The sequence below is a fragment of the Arvicanthis niloticus genome, chromosome 18, assembly GCF_011762505.2.
Source record: "Arvicanthis niloticus isolate mArvNil1 chromosome 18, mArvNil1.pat.X, whole genome shotgun sequence".
Classification (NCBI taxonomy): Eukaryota; Metazoa; Chordata; class Mammalia; order Rodentia; family Muridae; genus Arvicanthis; species Arvicanthis niloticus.
The window spans coordinates 49,511,533-49,532,117 of record NC_047675.1 but is presented as its reverse complement, the minus strand read 5'-3'; the positions used below and the strand labels follow the sequence as shown (position 1 = coordinate 49,532,117).

The 20,585-nt window shown below is 47.9% G+C and overlaps 1 protein-coding gene and 1 long non-coding RNA gene across 3 annotated transcripts in view; one reads left to right on the top strand and one right to left on the bottom strand.

Annotated features, from left to right (window-relative positions):
- Window positions 1-2,864: 2,864 nt before the first annotated feature.
- Window positions 2,865-20,585, bottom strand: part of Rab4a (RAB4A, member RAS oncogene family) — a 28,961-nt gene continuing 11,240 nt past the window's right edge. Inside the window, exons 2-8 of one of the 2 annotated variants that reach the window (XM_034523064.2) lie at window positions 14,432-14,512; window positions 10,683-10,797; window positions 9,078-9,140; window positions 7,689-7,843; window positions 5,212-5,307; window positions 3,966-4,097; window positions 2,865-3,414 (exon numbers count right to left, since the gene is read on the bottom strand). In XM_034523064.2, the coding sequence (XP_034378955.1) occupies window positions 3,982-4,097; window positions 5,212-5,307; window positions 7,689-7,843; window positions 9,078-9,140; window positions 10,683-10,797; window positions 14,432-14,512 (626 nt within the window). In that variant the 3' untranslated portion in view covers window positions 2,865-3,414; window positions 3,966-3,981. Of the gene's footprint in view, window positions 3,415-3,965; window positions 4,098-5,211; window positions 5,308-7,688; window positions 7,844-9,077; window positions 9,141-10,682; window positions 10,798-14,431; window positions 14,513-20,585 lie in introns of those variants that run through there. The other variant, XM_034523065.2, reaches the window with a different exon arrangement.
- Window positions 5,302-8,881, top strand: LOC143435012 (uncharacterized). The gene is made up of 2 exons (XR_013104973.1): window positions 5,302-6,369; window positions 6,931-8,881. It is a non-coding gene; the product is annotated as an uncharacterized LOC143435012 (long non-coding RNA).

Here is a 20,585-nt window from a genome sequence, read left to right as displayed (position 1 = left end):
CACTTCTACAGGAGGTGAGTTAGTGGTTTACTGAGGTCTGTAGGCCGGTCCACCCATCATCTGCCTTTATCAACTTCATCCCTCTTTGTCCAGGCTGTGATGTACAAGACACAGTTACATCAGACATAGGACCCATATCATGAGACGGATGTTCAGCTCCTGGGACAAATCCCTGCAGAGCCTCTCAGATACAACCACATGGAGACCAGCATCCAAGTCAGTACCATGGATGGTGTCCCGGGAACACGGTGATTATCGATCTTTGTATAAAAATCTGAAGATCTGTGGGAACTTACAAGAGCTTTTAAGTAATTGAAAGTATCTGAAGACTTTTTTTTTTAAATCTCTAAAAGAAGCAGGTTTCTTGTTTTTGTCCTATCTGGGCATTTTTTTTTTAATTAATTAATTTTATTTATTTATTTATTTCGAGACAGGGTTTCTCTGTGTAGCCCTGGCTGTCCTGGAACTCACTCTGTAGACCAGGCTGGCCTCGAACTCAGAAATCCGCCTGCCTCTGCCTCCCAAGTGCTGGGATTAAAGGCGTGCGCCACCACTGCCTGGCCTATCTGGGCATTTTTAACTCCATGGACCTTTGATGGGGGTCTTTAGGTAGTGGGAGTTGGTGTAGGGAGTGGTCCCACGGGATGGAAACCACAGTGAGCGACAAGGCTATGCCACTCAGTATCTGAGCTGGGAGTTGTAAGAGGAAAGACAGCAGATCCAATGCAGGCATCAAAGTTGCTCTAATGAGCAACTGAAACACTCTCCAAGCCTATACTGGTCAGTAAGGAAACGTGTCATAAAGAGCCAAGTGAATGGGCAAGTTGCTGTACATCTTAATCCCAGAACGTGGAGGCAGAGGCAGGAACATTACTGTGAGTTTGAAGCCAGCCTGGGTCCATCAGGGTTATAGAGGGAGCCTGTACAAACGTGACCCTAAATGGAAACAGAACTGAGTGAGCACAGCTGGACAGATCCAGTGGTTGAATGGAGAGGAGACACCCACCAGTGTAACAAGAGAGACTGAAAAAGCAGAGTCTCAAGGGGACCCGTGACATGGAAGGTGACAAAGATGACAGCAAAGGCATTAAAGGATCAGATGACATCTGGAAACTTCTGCACTGATGAAAGAAGTTAAGCGAACCATATGTGAGAAAGACCCAAAGAAAGGCTCTGAGCACCCGTGATCCTGGGGGAGTCGAAGGCAGGATTTGGGTCTGGGGCCACATTAGGACACATCGTCATCAAACTACAAAGACTAAAAAGGGCTCAAAGAAAACCCACATGCTGCCCTGACAGCCTGAATGATGGTGAATTCTTCAAAGTGATCAGAGGAAGCGGTCATTAGTGGGTAAAATGTCAACTGGGACACACCATAATCCCAGTATAAGGGAGGCTGAGGCAGGATTCTCTTGAGTATGGGCCCAGCCTGGGCTAGAGTAAGACCCCCCTCTCTTAAAGGGAGGGGACTCTGAAAAGACTAAAATGATTCAGAAATTTTACAATGAGACATATAATACGAAAAATGTTTAACTTAAAAGAGCAGATTCAGAGAGTCTGAGCAGCAATTTAAAAAAATGCAAAAGAAACCAAACCTATCGGTGTATACCGTGTCTTGGTGTTTCCATGCCAACAATGCTGCAAAGTTGCTGAGACTTCCCAGGACCCACCTGACTCTGCAGAATGTGTGAGCGTCCCACCCACAGACTGATGCAGGTAAGTGAAGACATCCTGTGTCGGGATGGAGGCAGAGGCTGTGTGGCCAGGTCCAGCGGGGTTAGTTACAGATCGGGAGGACCGACGAGTTCAGGGTAAGAGCTGGAGAGTTGCACCTCCCATGAGCACTAGGGTTAGCAGGTGGGGATCAGCCATGATGCAGGATAGCCTGGTGGTGACCAAGCGCCAACGGACAGAGGCTCCTGCTTCCCCCAGCCACAGCAGCCCTTCCGGGACATAGCGTTACTGAGACACCAGTCCTATTGTATGAACAGACCTTGCCAGCCAAAGCAAGTAAGATCGTGCATTGTATGTTTTTGACTGTGGTAGAATTAAACTAGAAAGACCTGAGGTGAAGTGAGCACTAAGCAGCACACACATAAAATAAATTGCCAAAGTGAAATCTCAAAGCTGGACATTTTAAATAGGAGAGAGACGAAGTCTGGGCATATTAAAATTTGCACAAAGCAGTGCTCGGGAAACATTGTTGGGAAAAGGGCTTTGCTAGGTGTGGGGGTGCACACCTTTGCTCCCAGAACTCCTAAGGCAGAGGCAGATAGATTTTTTAGTTTGAGATCATCCTGGTCTACGTAGCGAGTTCCTGGGCTACACAGTGAGACTCTGCCTGAAACACAACCAGGTTGATAACTGTGTACAGTAAGACATTTATGAATTCGGGAAGAGCTACAAAGCTATTAGAGATTCACCTCTACACTGTACTCACTCCATGCACTGTACGCCAGTCACTTGAGCTCAAGCTGGTCTTGGACTTGTGAGCGCCGCCTCCTGCTGTCTCGGTTCACTGAGTGCTGGGATTCTAGGTGTGCACCACCACCCCTGGCGTGAGATAATGTGTGTGCTGTGGAGGTGTTTGCTGGGGATCAGGCCCAGGGCTCTGCACGTGCAAACCGAGGCACTTTGAGCCCAAGATTTCTTAATAAGCAATAATAGCCTTTGCTCTAGAGGTGGTGAGTTTCCTGAAAACGACCTCAAAGAACGTAAGACGTGAAAAGAGGCAGTGAGGCCCTTACACTGAGCCTTAAGGAAAGCACCGTAGTCTGCTAGGGTCTTCTGGCAGGGAGACGGTGGGGGTGACAAGGAAGCCAAGCAGGATGGGCAGGCTGACCTGAGTCCACAGAGCAGGACAGTTTACTGTGCATGAGAAACTTGGTTCCACTTTATTTCCAGGTGTTACTGAGTCCTGTGGGTTTAGCATTTCAGGTGTGGATCACAGAAACAGTGTAAAAGGGGGTCAGAGGGATTAAATAAGAAACGCAGTGGCTGTTCACACCGGAGTCCCTTCATAGGGAGTCAGACGTGTAACCAACGCAATGAGGGAAGCACGCTCTCTCTCTCATTCACAGCCACATTTCCTGTGAGTTTTAAAAGAAAAGCTCAGCGAGTGCAGGATTCTATCGTGTCACACTGGCTCTGTGCTGTGGGAACGTGCTGGGCTGTGTGCAGCACAAGCTCGACTTAACGGAACATGAGGGGTACATGTGGGGCAGGGATCTGCATACAAGTGGCATCTAAAGGTACTGTCCGCTGCGTTGGTTCACAGAACGGCTGCGGAGCCCCGGCTGCCAGTGTGCACCGCTCCCCGGGAAGATCTACTTCTGTGCAGAGTAGAAAAGATGGTAGTAAAAACTCCAGGCCCTTCAGGTTCCAGCAGCTGGGCTCCAGAAGCCACCACCGAACCTGAGAAACATGAAGCATGACGAAGATACCTTTGTGCTTGTAAAGGCCAAACAGCTCGGAGCCCTATAGACAGGACGCAATTTCACCTTTGGATGAACACCGGCTCACACTGCTAAGTCAGCACCACTGTGAGCTGAGCATGTAGACTTGTAATCCCAGGACTTGGGAGGGAGGCTGAGATAGGAGGATTGTCCTAAGGTGGAGGCTCCTGCCTCGACTTCTCCAACAAAAGAGTTCACTTTTTTGTTGGGAAATGGGAGAGGGAGCTACCAAAAGTTTTTAACGGGGAGCTTGCTGGTTCTGGAGATGTTCCAGTTAGGTCGCGTGTACTCCGTGGTTTGAGGAAAAAGAACAGTCACAGCAGGACCACTGGGCTCTCCCTGTCTGCCCTGCCTTTGCTTCTGAACGGGCGGGAGGAGCTTCTGCAGCCCCAGTCCTGTGGGGCAGACCTCTATCCGTATGGGCCTTCCCTCTCCTTCCCTCTCCTTCCGCCCCTCTGCAGTTTTACAGCCCCTCCTTTCTGCCCAGGATGCAGGGCCCCCAACACCCACCTGTGTCACGGGGTGCTTAGCAGCCACACTCCTGTGCACTTGGAGCTTGTGTGCGTCGAGGTGACCGTAGCTGTCTCAGGGCAGCGTCTCCATACTGGATGCCAGAGCCCATCCTCTCAGGGTCCAGCTCACCTGAGGACCAAGAAAATGCCCATGATTCTGTGTTCCCTAAACGCGGTAAGTGGAAAAGGGAACACTGTGATGGCCCGTGCATTTGTATCTTCACCGTGAAGAGCAAAAATGTATCCAGTAAAAAATACTTTTGTTTTCTGAAACAGGGTCTCACTATGTAGCCTTGGCTGGTCTTTTGCTTGCTGTGTAGACCAGACTGGCCTTGAAGGCAGAGGTTTGTCTCTCACCACATCCCTAATGCTGGGATCAAAGGTGTACGCTACCACATTGGCCTTAATTTTATAATGTATTGTGTGTAACACCTATGTGCAGGTGTGTAACATACAGATCGCCAGAGCTCAACTTGCATGCTTTCTACTTGTTTTGAGACATGGGTTCTCTGGGACCCAGGGTTCACTAACTTGGCAATGCAGTCTAGCGAGTGAGCCTCAGGGGTCTTCCTGACTCTGCCTTACCAGTGCCTCGATTACTAGCACGTACCATCACACCCAGATTACTACATGGGTGCTAGAAATCAAACTCAGGTCCTCACATTTATATGCTGTCGTCCCATTGCCTGCAAAAGGTCTATTCATTTGAGTACATGGCATTAAATACTCCTTAGGAGGATCAAGAGCCCATATCAATGGCTGACTTCAGGGGCTTTTGGATTTTACAAAAAAGATTTATTTCAAGTATGTGTATGTACACGTGTGCAGGTGCCCAAAAGGCCACAAGAGGGCACTGGATCCCTTGGAATTAGAAACAGTTATGAGCTGTCCAGTGTAGGTGCTAGTAACCGAAAAGAATTTGATCCTGTGCAAGAACAGTGTGTGCTTCTCCCCTCTGAGCCACCTGAGCCTCGGTTTTAGACGTTTGAGTGGAACTGTGTTTTAACTTAAAACTAAGCAATAGTAACAGCAATGTTCACTAATTAGTTTGTAATAACCCAATTTTGATAGCATCCTATACACACCTGCCCCTGAGTGACTCCTGGGAGCTTGCTTCCCGCAGGCAAGTGTGACTGACTTGCTATATAGCAGTGCTTTACTACAGCCTTGTTCACCCAGCCAGCAGGGGGCAATGCTGAGCTACAGGGCAAAATCCACAGATGAGGCTAGGGAGAGGCTGGTACCTGATTCAATTTTGTTAAGTATTTTCCTTGCACACTGCATGAAAGCCTCTTCGACGTTCTCGCCAGTCAGTGCACTGGTTTCCAGGAACATGAGCTCTATAGATGGTATCAAAGAAGAGAGGGGGCCACAGTTAGCAGAGGGGGAGGGAGCACTGTTTAGAATTTCATTTCAGTTGCTCATTCATTTTGGTGGGAGTACATGCCATGGCGTGGGCGCAGTGGTCAGAGGACAGTTTGTAGGTCAGCCTTTTCTCCCTTCTGCTATGTGGGCCACAGGGATGAAACTTGGGTCCTCATGCTTGGAGGCAAGTGCCTTTGTCCAGTGAGCTATCTTGCCGGCCCAATGACAAGAGACTTTTAACTGCTGAGAGCATGTTCAGGATTCTCATGTAGTAACATGCAAAATCCAGTAGGTAAATCTTCTCTTTCTATAGATATAAAATTAGTACACAGAAATATAGGTTGTCTGTTTTTAATGAGGGAAGGTTTCATGTAGCTGAGGCTGGCCTTGAACTCTTGTCCCTCTTGCCCCTGCCTCCCAAGGGCTGGGATCACAGGTACCACTATATCCAGGTCTGTTAATGTGTTAAGTTATGGGAGCCCAACCCTTTCTGAAGAATGGCCATTGCTGTGTCCCGAGCACCGAACAGACAGGAAGAAGGAAGCACACAGACAGAGAACCGTGTCGGTCACTACGTGAGTGGGGGATGGTTGGCTAAAATCTCCACTTAGAGCCTAACTTTCTTCTCCAAGTGATCTACATGCTGATACATGACTGCACTGCACAACACATGAGCAGGACCCATGGCCGTCCCAGCCAGATGCAGCCCCGCTGCCCAAGAAAAGCCATCCCCGTCCATGGCTTTTAATTTATGATCAGTTTGAAAATGTGTGCATTGGGGCGTCCTAGATAATTTCCACTAATTTAGGTCTCCTCTAGTCATTAATACCAATCATTGCCTGAGTGGATGTTTATACACCACATGGGTACCTGGTGCCCATGGAGGTGGTGAAGCTGGGAATTGAACTTGAGTCCTTTGCAGGAACAAGTGCGCCTATCCATTGAGCCGGCTCTCCAGCCCTACTGTACTACTTGGATTCATGCTCCTTTATCTCCAGAGCAGAGGAAAACAGTGGAAAGCCTGTTCCTGCTGGCAGGTACAGCACAGCTATTAGCCTGCGCTAATGGGTCTGTACAGTGAACGACTTTCCTGACCATTTTAAAAGCTCCTGCTTTCTAAATAACTCTAAATTGCCAGGGGCTGGGGGAGCAAGGGTGGCGGGGTGGAGGTGGGGTGGTGGTACACACCTTTAATCCCAGGACTCAGGAGGCAGAGGCAGGTGGATGCCTGTGAGTTCGAGGCTAGCCTGGTCTAGAGAGTGAGTTCCGGGACAGCCAAGGCTTCATAGAGAAGCCCTCTCTTGAAAAATGAAAACCATACAAGCAAGCTAATGCTAAAACAGTGGGTCTCATCCTCTGGGTTGAGACCCTCCTGGTTGAATGATTTTCATAGGGGTTGCCTAAGATTCACAATAGCAAAATTACAGTTGTGAAGTAGCAACAAAAATAATTTCCTGGTGGGGTCACCACAGCATGAGCAGCTGTTATGTATTCCAGGGTCAGCATTAGGAAGGTTGGGACCACCTGTCTCATGTGTCTACTCGTAATTGGTTCTCTCTTCTTTTTCTTTCTTCCTACCTACCTGTTTCACTGTACAGCCCTGTCTACCTTCAAGCTTTCAGTAATCCTCCTGCCTCTGCCTCCCAGGTACAAGGATTGCAGGCCCCAGACACCAAGCCTGGGTCATGTTCTTAGTAAACACCCATCAAATTGGGGGAGCAGGTTTCTGTCCTTGACTCCAACCAGATGTGGACGTAAGGATGGACCAGTCTCTCAGCTGGCTCAGAACTAAGGGTTTATAATGCTGTTACCTCTACAAGCAACTGCTAACTTTGCAATGCACTTTTGACATTAATAAATTTGTTACCCAGCCTAGTCTACTGAGTGAGCTTCAGGACAGCCAAGACTACATAAAAAGACTGTCTCAAAAATAAATAAATAAACAAACAAGGTGGAGGTTTGTTACCATTGAATGAACGACTTAATGTAAGAGAATGAAGCCAGCTGGCTGTTTCTTCTGCTTCCTTCCTATGTAGGATGATGGATGCTTTTACCAATTATGCTTCAAGTCACATTAAAAAAATGTGCCACCCTAAGACAGCTAACATACCAGAGACATAAAAGCCCCACGGATGGTGAATACCGTGCTTTCCTCAGCCCACTGACGTTTGTCAGCAGACTGGGGACAGACTAAGCTGTGCTGAAGTAGCCTAAGTCGACAGTGGAGACTCCACAGTTCCATAAGATAGTTTAATCTCAAAATTTCACCAGGTGGTTTAAGCCCCCCCCACACACACAAATGTCACTGTGCCTAGACCACCCTGAGGGACTCTTTAAGAGGAAAAAAGTCACTTGCCATTCTCTTGTGCGAACCTGGAGGCTTCAAGGAAGGTGACTTCACGGTCAGCATCCAGGTCCTTCTTGTTCCCGCAAAGGATGATGACGATGTTCTGGCTCGCCAGCATTCTGGCATCTGTTAACCAATTAGTAAGCGCATTGTAGGTTTCTCGGCTGTGTAACATAAGATTGTGGAAATAATACATGTATTTTATAAAACTAGCAACTGTTTCCAGTCATCTTCACCATGCACACTCCTTATCAACACTTCAGTGAGGGCAACAGCGCCTCAGAGGTGCCTGCTCAGTGGTATCAGACCCACCGGCTATGTTTAGCTTTTGCTACAATGAAACCATGAGTCAGACACTCTGGGTTCAGAGAAGGGCTTTCCCTCACTTTGCAAATGCACCTGAACCCTCGGTATGTGCAAAGTACGTGCCTGGCTTCAACACTAATCAGGGTCACCAGTAGATTTGTGGGCACCTTTACCCACAGGAATTCACAAGGACTTTGCAAGAACCTCCTGCCACTGGGAGCTGAGGCTCAGGGACATTGCGCAGGACTTCCTGGCTTTGTCTATCCAGGACCAACTCAGATCTGCAGGTTGGCTCCCACATTTAAGGACCAGCACAAGTGATGTCACACCCTGGCAGGTTGTGTCTCTCATGGCACTGGGGGGATGAGGAGGGTGAAGTCAGGAGTATCACCCCCTGTCAGAAGAGGAAGGCAGAAAAGCTATTCTCTACTGGGTCATGCTCCTCCCAGGAAGGGCCCTTTGGTGGAAACTTTTGGATCACGTGTTTCCAGGGCAATGCTGCTAACTCTGAGGTCAGCGGATTGAGATTTTCTTCAAGACAGGAATGTGCTACAAGCTGCATTAGCCATCCCACGTGTGGCATGGAACATTTGAAATGTGGCCAGGGCAAGGCAGGAGTAAAACTAAATTGTTACACGTAGCCAGTAACTGCAACAATGTTTCGTTAATTGATTTAACTGCCTCTACGACTTTCTAAGGACCCAGGAATTCTACCCCTACAAATGAGGAAACCACAACAGGGAGGTCCAGGCCTGTAAAGATGGAAAAGCTACTGGCTGGAGCTGGACTCCCAGCCCACTGATCTGAGCCTGAGTCTGTATCTTTAGCCTCTTGATTACGTCTGAGAAGGCACAGAGCCCTGCACACCTTGAGGAGTGTGTCCCACGTGGTGTGAAGGATGAGGCAAAAGGCTTGCTTGTTTCAGTCTCAACAGCTCACACACACTAAAGACCTTTGTGATTCCCCAGGCAAGGGCCCAGAAGCCTCCTGGGTACAACCATGCTGCCTGTCTAGACCAAACTAAAGGATACATCTCACCAATACTGGGATGCAGAACACCAAGTAGCCTGAGTGATGGGGAGGTGACATTACCTGGTGATGTCATAGACAAGGAGTGCCCCAGCTGCACCTCTGTAGTAGCTTCTCGTCACAGACCTGAGGGAATGACAGGGGCTTCTATCAAGGGCTTTTACTTGTCCCCATACAAACCATGCTTCCCTCTGAACCACAACATAGAGCCAGGACAAGCAGGGCGCTCTCTGCAAAGCAGAGCCCTGCTGAGCAGCCCTTTACAAGGTCCGGAGGGTCATGGGTCTGCATGGCCCAAATGTCCTGAGATCTATGTGGCAGCAGGCACCAGGAGACCCTCACATCTCTGTGTTCCCCCTTCAGGTGCCCTGCGCTGTACCCTTCCTTCCTTCCTAGGAAAAGCCCAAGATGGAAACAGCCTAGATTCCTGCCAGGGGCCACATTTACTCTGACCCACACAACATGCTTCCTCACTCCTTGCTCTACCGAGGACCGGATCTGTCTACCTCACATTGTCAACGATAGGTCTTTCAGTAACCTGCTTTTCCCCTGTAATACCAACTGCTCTCTCTTTGCTAGTTTTTTACACTTTACTGTCTGTATGTTGTTGGGGTGGCACATGTGGGTGCCACAGCATATATGTGGGAGTCAGACAACTTCGGAATCATTTCTTTACTTCCACCTTTGCATGGGTTCTGGAGATGGAATTCAGCCTGTCAGGCTCGGCCAGCAGGAGCCTTTAGTTGCTGAGCCATCTTGTTAGGTTTTTACACCAGCAAAATAACATATGCTCTGGCACTTCCCGTGGTCTCACACCATATTGCCCAGGGTGGCCTTAATCTTCTGGACCCAAGCGATCCTCCTGCCTCAACCTTCAAAGTAGCAAGGACTATGGGTACTACCATACTCTATTCCCAAGTTTAACTAAAAGGTGAAAAGCCTGTGTGTGGGGTGTCACTTCTTCCACATTGAACACCAAGACTCTAGGACTTCGTGTACTTTGCCTAATGTGTGACAAAAATGTTCACGCACCGCAGTGCGTTCACTGTTACAGGATGCTGACCACACAATCTCATTAGCAGGGGTCTGTAGTTAGTCTTTCTGAGTACCAGTTGTGCGAGTGTGTCCTGCGGGATTCATAGCAACTGTCATAGCAGGCTCCAGTTAGTGTAAAGGAATAAAAACCCTCCATGGGTGTTTAAAAATTCCTCATAGAAGTGTAATATGGAAAAAGCCATTTGTCTTGCTGCTTTGCCTTGATTGTAATCTAAAAGCATACTATGGCCGGGATGGTGCTCCCTACCTGTCATCCTGGCATTCGGGAGCTTGATACAAGAGGGTCGTGGGCTTGAGGTCTACCTAGATTGCAGTTAGACGCTGGCTCAAAACACCAAACAGAGTGAAACAGACTGAAGCCAAAACCCAACTGCAGAGATACCCAGCACCACACCCTCCTGACCCAGTTGCCACCTCTGAGAGTCTAGTCACCTAGTGATCTTTTGTTTATTTTGGTATCTGGGGTCCAGTCAAGGCTCTCAGAAGTGAGAGTGAGCAGACGGAGCTGGAGCTTTTGAATTCGGTGTGCACGCTGGTTTGAGAGCACACACAGCGAAGGGGTCTAGCTAAAGAGTCCAAGGGCCAGTGTTCTTAGTAAAGTAGGAGAGCTACCTGAACCGCTCCTGGCCAGCCGTGTCCCATATCTGCAACTTCACGTATTTACCACCGACATTTATTATCTTGGAGCCAAATTCCACTCCTATGGTATGATTTGAGTCGTCTTTAACTAAAAAGAAAAACAAAGAACAAATAATGACATTTTAGAACATGAAGGCAACAGTTCAAGGTTTAAACAGTAACGTTAAGATAGAGCAAGGTCTGGAAAACTAAAAAACAGTAGGGGGCGGAAGCAAGGGCTCGGCAGGTGGAAAGGCACCGGGTTGCTTCTGCCGCCCATTCTCTGTCAGCTGTTGGACAGCACTAGGTACATGATGTGATTCCTGTTCTCACAGAGACAATAAAGAGTTCCGCTGTCTCTTAACACATGGTATAGTTACTGGAAGAGGCTGTCTGAGCTGGAGATACCAGACTGTCCCACTGAGAAGACTCACACCGACAACCAGCAACCCTCTGCCATTTGGTAGGACATGTGCCTGGTAACCCGCTGGGCACTTGGTCAGCAGTGAGGTGATCAAGTGTTATTCTGGAGCAGAGGAGACCCCAAAGATAACCCAACCATAGAACTCTGATTGGGTCTGTCTGGAGAAATTTTTCTTTTGCTTTTGGTCCTTTCCTATGTGTGTTACTGGTACCAAGTGTCCATTAGTTCTGATGAAGCACACCAAACGTTTGCATGAAGTTTACTGGAGAAACCAGTCCTATCTCTTCTAAACTCATCTGTATAGGATAACTGTGAGGAAGCGATGACCTGGAGCAAACTCTGCTCCTCACTGGATGGCTCTCAGCTCATGCCTGGACACAGCTTCATCGATCAGGGGTACAACTTGGTAATGCATTCCTTTTTTTTTTTTTTTTTTTTTTTTTTAAATCTTTTGGATGGATAAGAGGTTAGACAGGGGCTGGAGAGATGGCTCTGCGATTAAGAGCACTGACTGCACTTCCAGAGGTCCCGAGTTCAATTCCCAGCAACCACATGGTGACTCACAACCATCTGTAATGGGATCTGATGCCCTCTTCTGGTGTGTCTGAAGACAGCTACAATGTACTCATATAAATAAAAATAAATAAAAACAAACCTTTAAGAGGTTGGACAGATAATCCAGCCTGTGCCAGAAAGATTCAAGTATGTGATTAGGTAGGCCAGCCACCCCCCATCCCCAGCAAACAACGGGGGGCTCAGGTGGAGACATGCTGTTGTGACCCACTAAGATCAGTGCGCTTCTGAGGCTCTGGGGATAGGCAGGAATGGATGCACAACCTGCCTGGCTGTTTAACTCTTCTCAGAGATGGAGCAGCACAGTGTGGTGACAAGTCTGAGAGGACCATGGGCAGGCACTGTGACCACGGGAAGGATGCCATCTGTTGGTTCATGCCCACAATCCCAGCAGCTGGGGGTGGAGGCAAGAATATTGGCGTGAGTCTGATGCCACCTTGGCTATGTACTGAGTTCCTGGCCAGCTAGAGAGCTAAAGGATGAGAGATGATCCATTTCCAAAAATCAAGCATAAGTGAAGGTTCAGAGGATGCTCTGTTGGTAAGCCATGCTACAGCCCATGTGGGGCACAGGAGCTGACAAACTCTTGATTTGACCTGACAGAATAAATTCCAGAAATGTCTTTCATTCTCTGCCAAGATGCTCTGTACTCTTTCCCTCCCCCAACCTGAGGGGTTCCCCTCCTTATTAAGGCAGTTCTGTGTTGAGCCTGCCTCTGACTGCCCTATACAAGCAGGTCATTCTCCACAGTTTCTCACACCATGACCACAGTTTCACTTATTCTAAGAGCCTTTTGAACTTACAGGCTTCCACGGTCTTAAACAGTATGGAAGAAAGATCAGATCTCCCTTCCCTAAATGCTACTAGTCAGGTAAGCACGTGAGGCTGTGGTCCAGCGTCCTCTGTAACAGACATTCTCACTACCTGGGTCATCTCCATTCTTCTTCCTGACCTGCAGACCAGGATAGGGGACAAAAGGGCCTCAGATGCCCTAAAGGCACCTAGGGCAACTGAAGGCTATAACTCACGCAATTGCTCTCTGATGTATATCTGGCTACTCTGCCAGGAAACAGGGTCCTTATTGGAGAACCCTTTGCTGGGCTCAGCATCCTGTCATCTCTTAGGGTGAGAAACCAGTATACACTGAGCTGCTACTGAATTGAAACACTAACTTAATTAAAACTCCAACATGTAAAGGTTTAGGAATACAAACTATCTTGACATGGTAGCAAAAACCTTTAATCCTAGCACTCAGAAGGCAGACAAGTTGGGTGAATCTCTTAGTTCAGGGCCATTCTGGTTAATGTAGTGAGTTTCAGGACAGCCAAGGCTACAGAACATGACCTTGTATTTAAAAAACGGAGCCGAATCCACAACCTTGAAGTGCTGCTTAAAAGAACTGTTACCCAGCAGTAGAGCCCGCGTGCTACGATGCTGACCCACCAGGCAGGATGTGCCCACTGGTACAATAGTTAACATGACCGTTACAGGAGTAACTAACCACTCAGACTGGATTTGAGGGCTGCCCCACGGGAGAAAATTCATAATGGTTCTGCAATCCTGGTCAAGAGCCCACGCAGAAGAGCTTACGGGGCTTAGAGAACCTACTAGGTTGTGTCGCTAATGGACGTGGTGTCAAATCTCCTTCTAAATTTACATTTGTTCCCTCAGGTCAGGGCTGTTCTCAGCCTTGGTCAGAGGATTTTCCTTTTGGAGCTGACGGAAGTTAATGCAGACTCACAGCTGCTCAGTGCTGACAGTAAGAGCTGAGCGTGGCTCACAGAGAAGGGTCGGTGGGGGAGTGGGGGCAGGGAAAGATGTCAAGAGTCAGTGGACGGGGAGGAGAGCCATGAACGGCACACGCACACGTCTGGACGTGATGTGGCCACCGCACTCACGAGCTCACAGCACGGGTGCCAGTCGCCTGTGTGAGACCGGCACAAAATGGAGCCCATCAACATCCCAGCATAGAAGGCTGAGGGGCTCATCAGGCAAGGCCCCACCAGCTGAGGAGACATGAGCAGTTACAGGCTGCTAAGGGAGGGGGAGTTGTTTAAATCCAGGGGTGTGGCCACTGGTAAGCTGCCTGTGCCTATGATCCTGTAAATGACCCCACACACAAACGCAAGCAACCTTAATCAAAGTCAGGGATATGGCAGGAAGGTAAGGGTGGGGGTGTGTTAGGAAGAGGGTTCTGGGGGGAGGTTCTAGAGGCTGAGGGTGTGTTAGGAAGAGGGTTGGGGGGGGTTCTAGAAGCTGGGGTGTGTTGGGAAGAGGGTTCTGGGGGGAGGTTCTAGAGGATGGGGTGTGTTAGGAAGAGGGTTCTAGAGGGAGAAAAGATAAGGAAATGGAAGAGATGATCAAAATATGCTTGTATGAAATTTCCAAATAATAAAATTCTAAGAGAGAAGTCCCAGGGCTAGAGAGATGGGTCAGAGGTCAAGGACACTGGCTGCTCTTCCAGAGGACCCTGGAACAATTCCCAGCACCCCCCACACAGCAGCTCACAACTCTCTGTAACTCCAGTTCCAGGGATCTGAAACCCTCACAGAGGCAAACATGCAGGCAAAACACCAATGCATATACATTTTTTTAAAAAAGTGAAGTCCTTTGAAACTATGGTCTCCCCGCTGAAAGCTCAGCTCTCCCACAAGCATGTCCGCGCTGTGTGCTGGCACCCAGCTCCCCTAGAAGCACGTGCGTGCGGGTGTTCACGTGTGCTGCTAAGATGTCTGGCGTTACTTACATTTCTTTTCAATGAACTGATGAAGCAAGCAAGATTTGCCAGTTCCCGCATTTCCGATGACCAAGAATTTAAACAAGAAATCTGAAAGGCAAAGAAAAGAATAAGAAGTAAGTTTAAAGGGAGCTGTGAACACATTCTTAGACTGTGCTCATAACTATGTGCTCATAACATGCTGATACGATACAAGAGGTAACCGAGTCTTCTGTGGAAACGCAAGGCCGCCTTTTCTTATCTACCCATTCCACTCCGAGTGTTTCTGATAAGCTCAGAGCTTCTTCAAACTGTTCCTTCAACAACTTCTTCAGAAGTGTGACGGTTAAACATTTTAACTGTGACAATGAAGAAAACTGGTCCCTGCTAGCCACTACAAACATGCATTCTCAGCTGCAATCGGAATCAGCCTATAGACAGAAGCCTGCTTCTTCCTTGTCTACACATTTACATGTAAGTTCCCAGACACGTGGCTGTGTGTCACTTCTCATCCCTTGTCTGTGGTTCCTGGAAAGCAGCCGAGGCCAAGTTCAGGCTGCATGTCTGTCTGACTCAGTGCAGACAGGGTCATTTAGCTTGGGATATTCCTTAAAAAAAAAAAAAGTATTCATTAATGTGTAGTGGTCTGCCTGAATGTCTATGCATTATGTGTGTGTGTGGTACCTGTAGAAGTCAGAAGAAGGCACCCAATCCCTCTGGAACTTGAGTTACAGATGGTTGTGAGCTGCTATGTAAAGCTGGAAATCAAACCTGAGCCCTCTCCAAGAGCAGCCAGTGCTCTTAAGCTCCGAGACAGTGGTTCTCAGCCTTCCTGGTGCTGCAACCCTATTACACAGTTCCTCCTGTCGTGGGGAACCCCAACCATAAAGTTACTTTCATTGCCACGTTATAACTATGATTTTGCTACTGTCATGAATAGTAATGTAAATATCTGATATGTGACCCCATGAAAGTGTCAAATGACCCCCAAAAGGGTAGAGACCCACAGGTTGAGAACCACTACTCTGAGACATCTCCAGCCCCTGGGGTATTCCTTTTACAGGACTGGAATAAGAGATTTCCAAGATGGAATTTCTTGATCGCTATGAAGTAGCTTCATAAAATCAGGGTTGAAAACTTTCAGTGTAGCAGAGGCTGGCCTTGAACTCTTGTCTCCTGCCTCTGCCTTCTAAGTATACTTTACAAGTGTGCCAACATCTCCAGCACCTCAACTGCTCCCTCCCTCTATCGATCCATCCCCCCACTCCTCTAAGACAGGATCTCAAACTATGTAGACCAGGCTGGCCTCAAACTCCCAACGATCTGCCTGCCTCCACCTCTCAAGTGCTGAGATTAAAGACGTGCTAGCTAGCTTGCTGTCTGTTTTTGATACTGAATCTTACCATGTAGTTCTAGCTAGCCTGGACCTTGCTCTGTAGAGCAGGTTGGCTCAACTCAGAGATCTGCCTGTCCACATAAGACGCAGGATTAAAGGCACTTACCTCCTCGCCCAAACAATTGCATTCTCTAGTAAGAATTCTAGTCCTGCATGGCTGGGAGCTGCACACCATTGGCTCCTTGTTCCAGAAGGAACCTTATCTGCTGCAAGCCCCACCCTGCCCAGTACTGCTCTGTACTCCTCTCTGGACAGCATCCTCTTCCAGATGGGACCACGTGCTGATGACCCTGGCCACTTCTGCTCTCCCCCATTAAGCTGAGACAGCTGCTAGTTTTTGACATGGCCCTGCCACCAGTTTCTGGAATTATAACCATCATTCAGAGATTAAGTTTATTTGGTCTCCAAAATCCTGGGACAGTGCATTAGAATTGTGCCTGCATTTAAATACCACCAACTTCAGCTTCTCACCGTATGTCTTTAAAGCATGACATGGAGACTCCGCTCTTCTTTCTTCCTGAGTGTTTCTCTTTTAATAATTATGAATACAGTATATATTAAAGTATCTTTTAATAAACTTCAATTCTGGTTCAAAAACAAGTTCTAATAAGGGCTGAGGAATGACTTACTGGTTAAGAGCACTGGCTGTGTTCACAGAGAACCTAGGTTTGTTTCCCAGCATGCACATGGCAGTTTAAAGCCATCCATAACTCCAGTTCCAGGGAATCCAGCATCCTCATCTGGCCTCTGAGGCATCAGATGCACACACAATGTGCACTTACATACCCACAGGGAAAGCACACATAAAATAAAAATAATTAAGCTTTAAATATTCATGTTCATACCAGCATTGCTCACAGTAATAAAACAGAAGCAATGCAAGTGTCTATCAGTGGAAAAATATAAATGAATATGTTATGTCTGTACAATGTGTCTATACAATGTGTCCATGCAGTGTGTCACTGTGTCTATTCAGTGTGTCCATGCAGTGTGTCTATACAGTGTGTCAGTGTCTATGCAATGTGTCCAATGTGTTCGTGCAGTGTGTCTATACAATGTGTCCATGCAGTGTCAGTGTGTCTATAGTGTGTCCGTACAATGTGTCCATGCAGTGTGTCTATGCAGCATGTCCATGCAGTGTGTCTATACAGTGTGTCCATGCAGTGTGTCAGTGTGTCTATACAGTGTGTCACTGTGTCTATACAGTGTGTCTATGCAGTGTGTCAGTGTGTCTATACAGTGTGTCAGTGTGTCTGTACAATGTGTCTATACAATGTGTCCATGCAGTGTGTCCATAAAATGAACATGTCCATAGAATGAAATGGAACTTTGCCTTAAGAAGGAAAGCATTTCTAATACTTGGCTATACCAAATGACCTTTAAGGACATTAGTGACATAAACCAGTCACTAATACTGATGATTCTATTTATGTGAGCCCTTTACAGTAGCTGGAAAGTGGAGTGAGGGTTGCCAGGGCCTGGCTGGGGTAGAAATGAGAACTTCATTTCATGGCATGAGCTTTAGTTTGGAAACACAAGAGTTCTAGAGATGTGTGGTAGTCACCACTGTATTAAGAAATGTAACTGTATTTTTTTTTTTCCCACGAGATGACGCGGGAGACGGGAGAGACGGCGGGACTCGGGAGAGACGGCGGGACTCGAACCGGCGCACCAAGAGACGGGGCACCCTCTGCGGGCGGGAGCCTTAAGGGCCGAGCCACCGGCGGTTCGCTATGTAACTGTATTTTAACACCACTGAAATCTATATACAAAATTTCAGCCTTTACATTATACCTATGAAATATGTGATGTGTATGAATGCAGATATGTTTGTGCCATGACATACTTCTGGAGGTCAAAGGACTATCTCAGTGCTGGCTCTTGCATTTTGTTTTTTTTTAAGACAGGGTTTTTGTTTTTGTTTTAAATCTAACACAGCGTGTGCCAGGCTAGCCAGCTTGGGAGCTGGTGAGTCCCCCTCCTGTCTCCACCTCCCATCTCCATGTAGGAACACCGGGATCCAGATGTGTTCACACTACTATACTCAGCTTTTACATAGCTTTGGAGGAATCACACTTGGGTTCTCCTGGAGGAAGCGGGGAGGGAGGGAGGAGAGAGTGTGTGTACCCCATCCACAAGGAAAACCAAGGAAAACCAAGCCTAATCATTCTCACCAAACAGCTTTTTCACCCCCAAGAAACTGAAGGTAAGGTGGTTACGATTTCCAGGCTAAGGGACTAGGAATGTCTCAACCTGGTTCAGTAGTCTCTTCTGTTAGGAAATAAAGTTTATAAGACGTAAAAAGAACATTAAAAAAAAAAAATCAAATGTTGGGTTTCTTGTTGCCTTGAGTTGGATGGTGGGAGAAGGAACAGAGGCTGGTGAGATGCAGGCAGGGGGAACAGAGTCACTGTGACAGCAAAGACTGCTCCCAGGACATAATCCCAATTCTGGACCTTGGACTCACGTAGCTGACCATGGACTTTGGCTCAGATTTGTTGAACTATCCTCCATAAACTACCGACTGTACCACTGCCACGCCTGTCCAGAGGATGACATATCAGTGCATGACGGAGAAAGGACGGGAAAGACGCATAAGCTCTATGCAAAAACACGACACTCGGAGAGACAAGAGACTATAAACAAAGCATTTTGTTTGAAATCACTTTGGCCAAATGTCCAAGAATGGTAGAGCGTTTAGGAAAGCAGGAGTTAACACTGCCTGGCTAAAACGGTGCAGGTGCAGCCTTGGGGTGGTGGGGGTGGGGTCTGGGGTACTCGGACAACCGGAAAAACCCACTCACTCCTCTCAGGAGGATGGGAACAGTGCCCTTGGAAAATGAATTATGAGCCAATACTGTAATCATTCCAGACAATAAAGCCTGAGTCAGGAAGTCAACAATAAAAACCCCAGAAAGCAATGCAGAGTGCTTCAGAAGGACACCCTGACTAGAGACACAGAGGTCGTCCCTGCTAAAACACATACAGCCCTCTGAAGATAAGTTTACAACCAAAAACTACAAAACCCCTCCTGAGGACATTACAAGTGACATAAGATGACCACTGCTGTGAGGTTCCTGGAGCTCACACAGAGAACAGGGGCACTGGGGTTGGGGTGTACCTCAGTGCCTCACCTTGTGCAGACCCTGCCTTCAGGACCTGCCAACGAGCAGCCTGGTAAGAGGCCATCAGGACCGTGGATAACATGAAAATAGAGTTAAAAATGAAGGAACAGGAGGCCTGAGGGAATGGATGGAATAGTCTAGATGGCCTAGGAAGATAAATGACAGCCATTAAGCATAAGTTCTCACAGCACCTGGTGCTCTAGGCTTTCCACACAGCTACTTGAGAGGGATGAGGCAAGAGAATCACAAGTTCAAATCCAGCCTGGACAACTTAAGTTTGTTTCATAATAAAAAGTGAGAGAAGAGGGCTGGGCATGTATCAAGGACTAGGCCTTGATAGGCATGTGCCTGCAGTGGACAGGGACCCGGGTTCTGTCCCCAGTGCTGAAAAAACAACAAAACCAGTACTCAACGGCAGATTGGGGGACAGACAGACATGGTGAAGAGAGGGTGAATGGGATGGGGATGAGTGGAACATTACCAGCAGGCAATAGAGCGATACACACTCACACACACACATGTACACACATGCACACACTCACACACACACACAAACACACACACTCAAACACACACACTTAAACACACACACTCACACACTCACACATTCACACACACGCACACACTCACTCACACACACATGCACACACACACGCACACACACACACACACACACACACACACACAAAACAGCAACAAAACAAACACACTGGGGGATCCCGAAAGACGAGGAGGACCAAGGGAAACCTAACATCTGCAAAAGAGGGGTCAGCACCAAAGTAGTGACTGGGGGCTTTATAACACTAACATTAAAGGAATCAGCTGGGTGTGACAATTCACACCTGGGCTCCCAGTACTTGGGAGGCAGAGGTAAGAGGGTCACTAAGAGTTCAAGGCTAGCCTGGGCTACAGTGTGATAACCAGCTTCAAAACAAGGGGCAGCATGGTGGCTCAGCAGAGAAAGGTGCTTCCTGTCTACGCTTGAGGGCCAGAGCCCAGGAAAAGGTGTGAACTCAGAAACACATTATGTGTCCCTCCCCCCATGTACAAACACACAATGATAATAAATAAACAGCAGCAGCAACCAAGTAAACTGCTGCAAGGGCAGAGCGATGGGTGCGGCCGCCTGCCCGTGTTCTTCTTCCTTCAAAAGCCAGAAGTCTTCAGAATCTGACAGCATCGCTAAGAGCAAGTGGGACAGGCCTTCCTTCTCCTGGGCTCTAACTACACATGGCTGCTTTAGGAGAATGACGGCTCTTCCTGACACGATTGCAGAATTAGCTAATGAGAAATGGGACCTAGAGAGACGGCCAGGCGGTTAAGAGCAGTTGCTACTTTTGCAGAGGACCAGTGTTCAGTTCCTAGATCTCATAAGGCAGGTAACAACCTTCCGGGGAATCCGATGCCCTCTTCTGGCCTCCACGGGTACTGCACACATGTGCTGCACATCTGGATCTGCAGGCAAGGGACTCATACACATTAAAAGCAGAAGGTAGGTACAAAGGAAGGCAAGGGTTCTGAGATAGCAATGGCTGATAATGACACTGTACATCCGACAATGACACCATGCAGTGTATGACAGTGACACCGTGCAGCATATGATGCTGTACTGAAGCAATGACCAAGAAGCTGTAGAGAGAACAGTGTGGGACCACAACCAGCA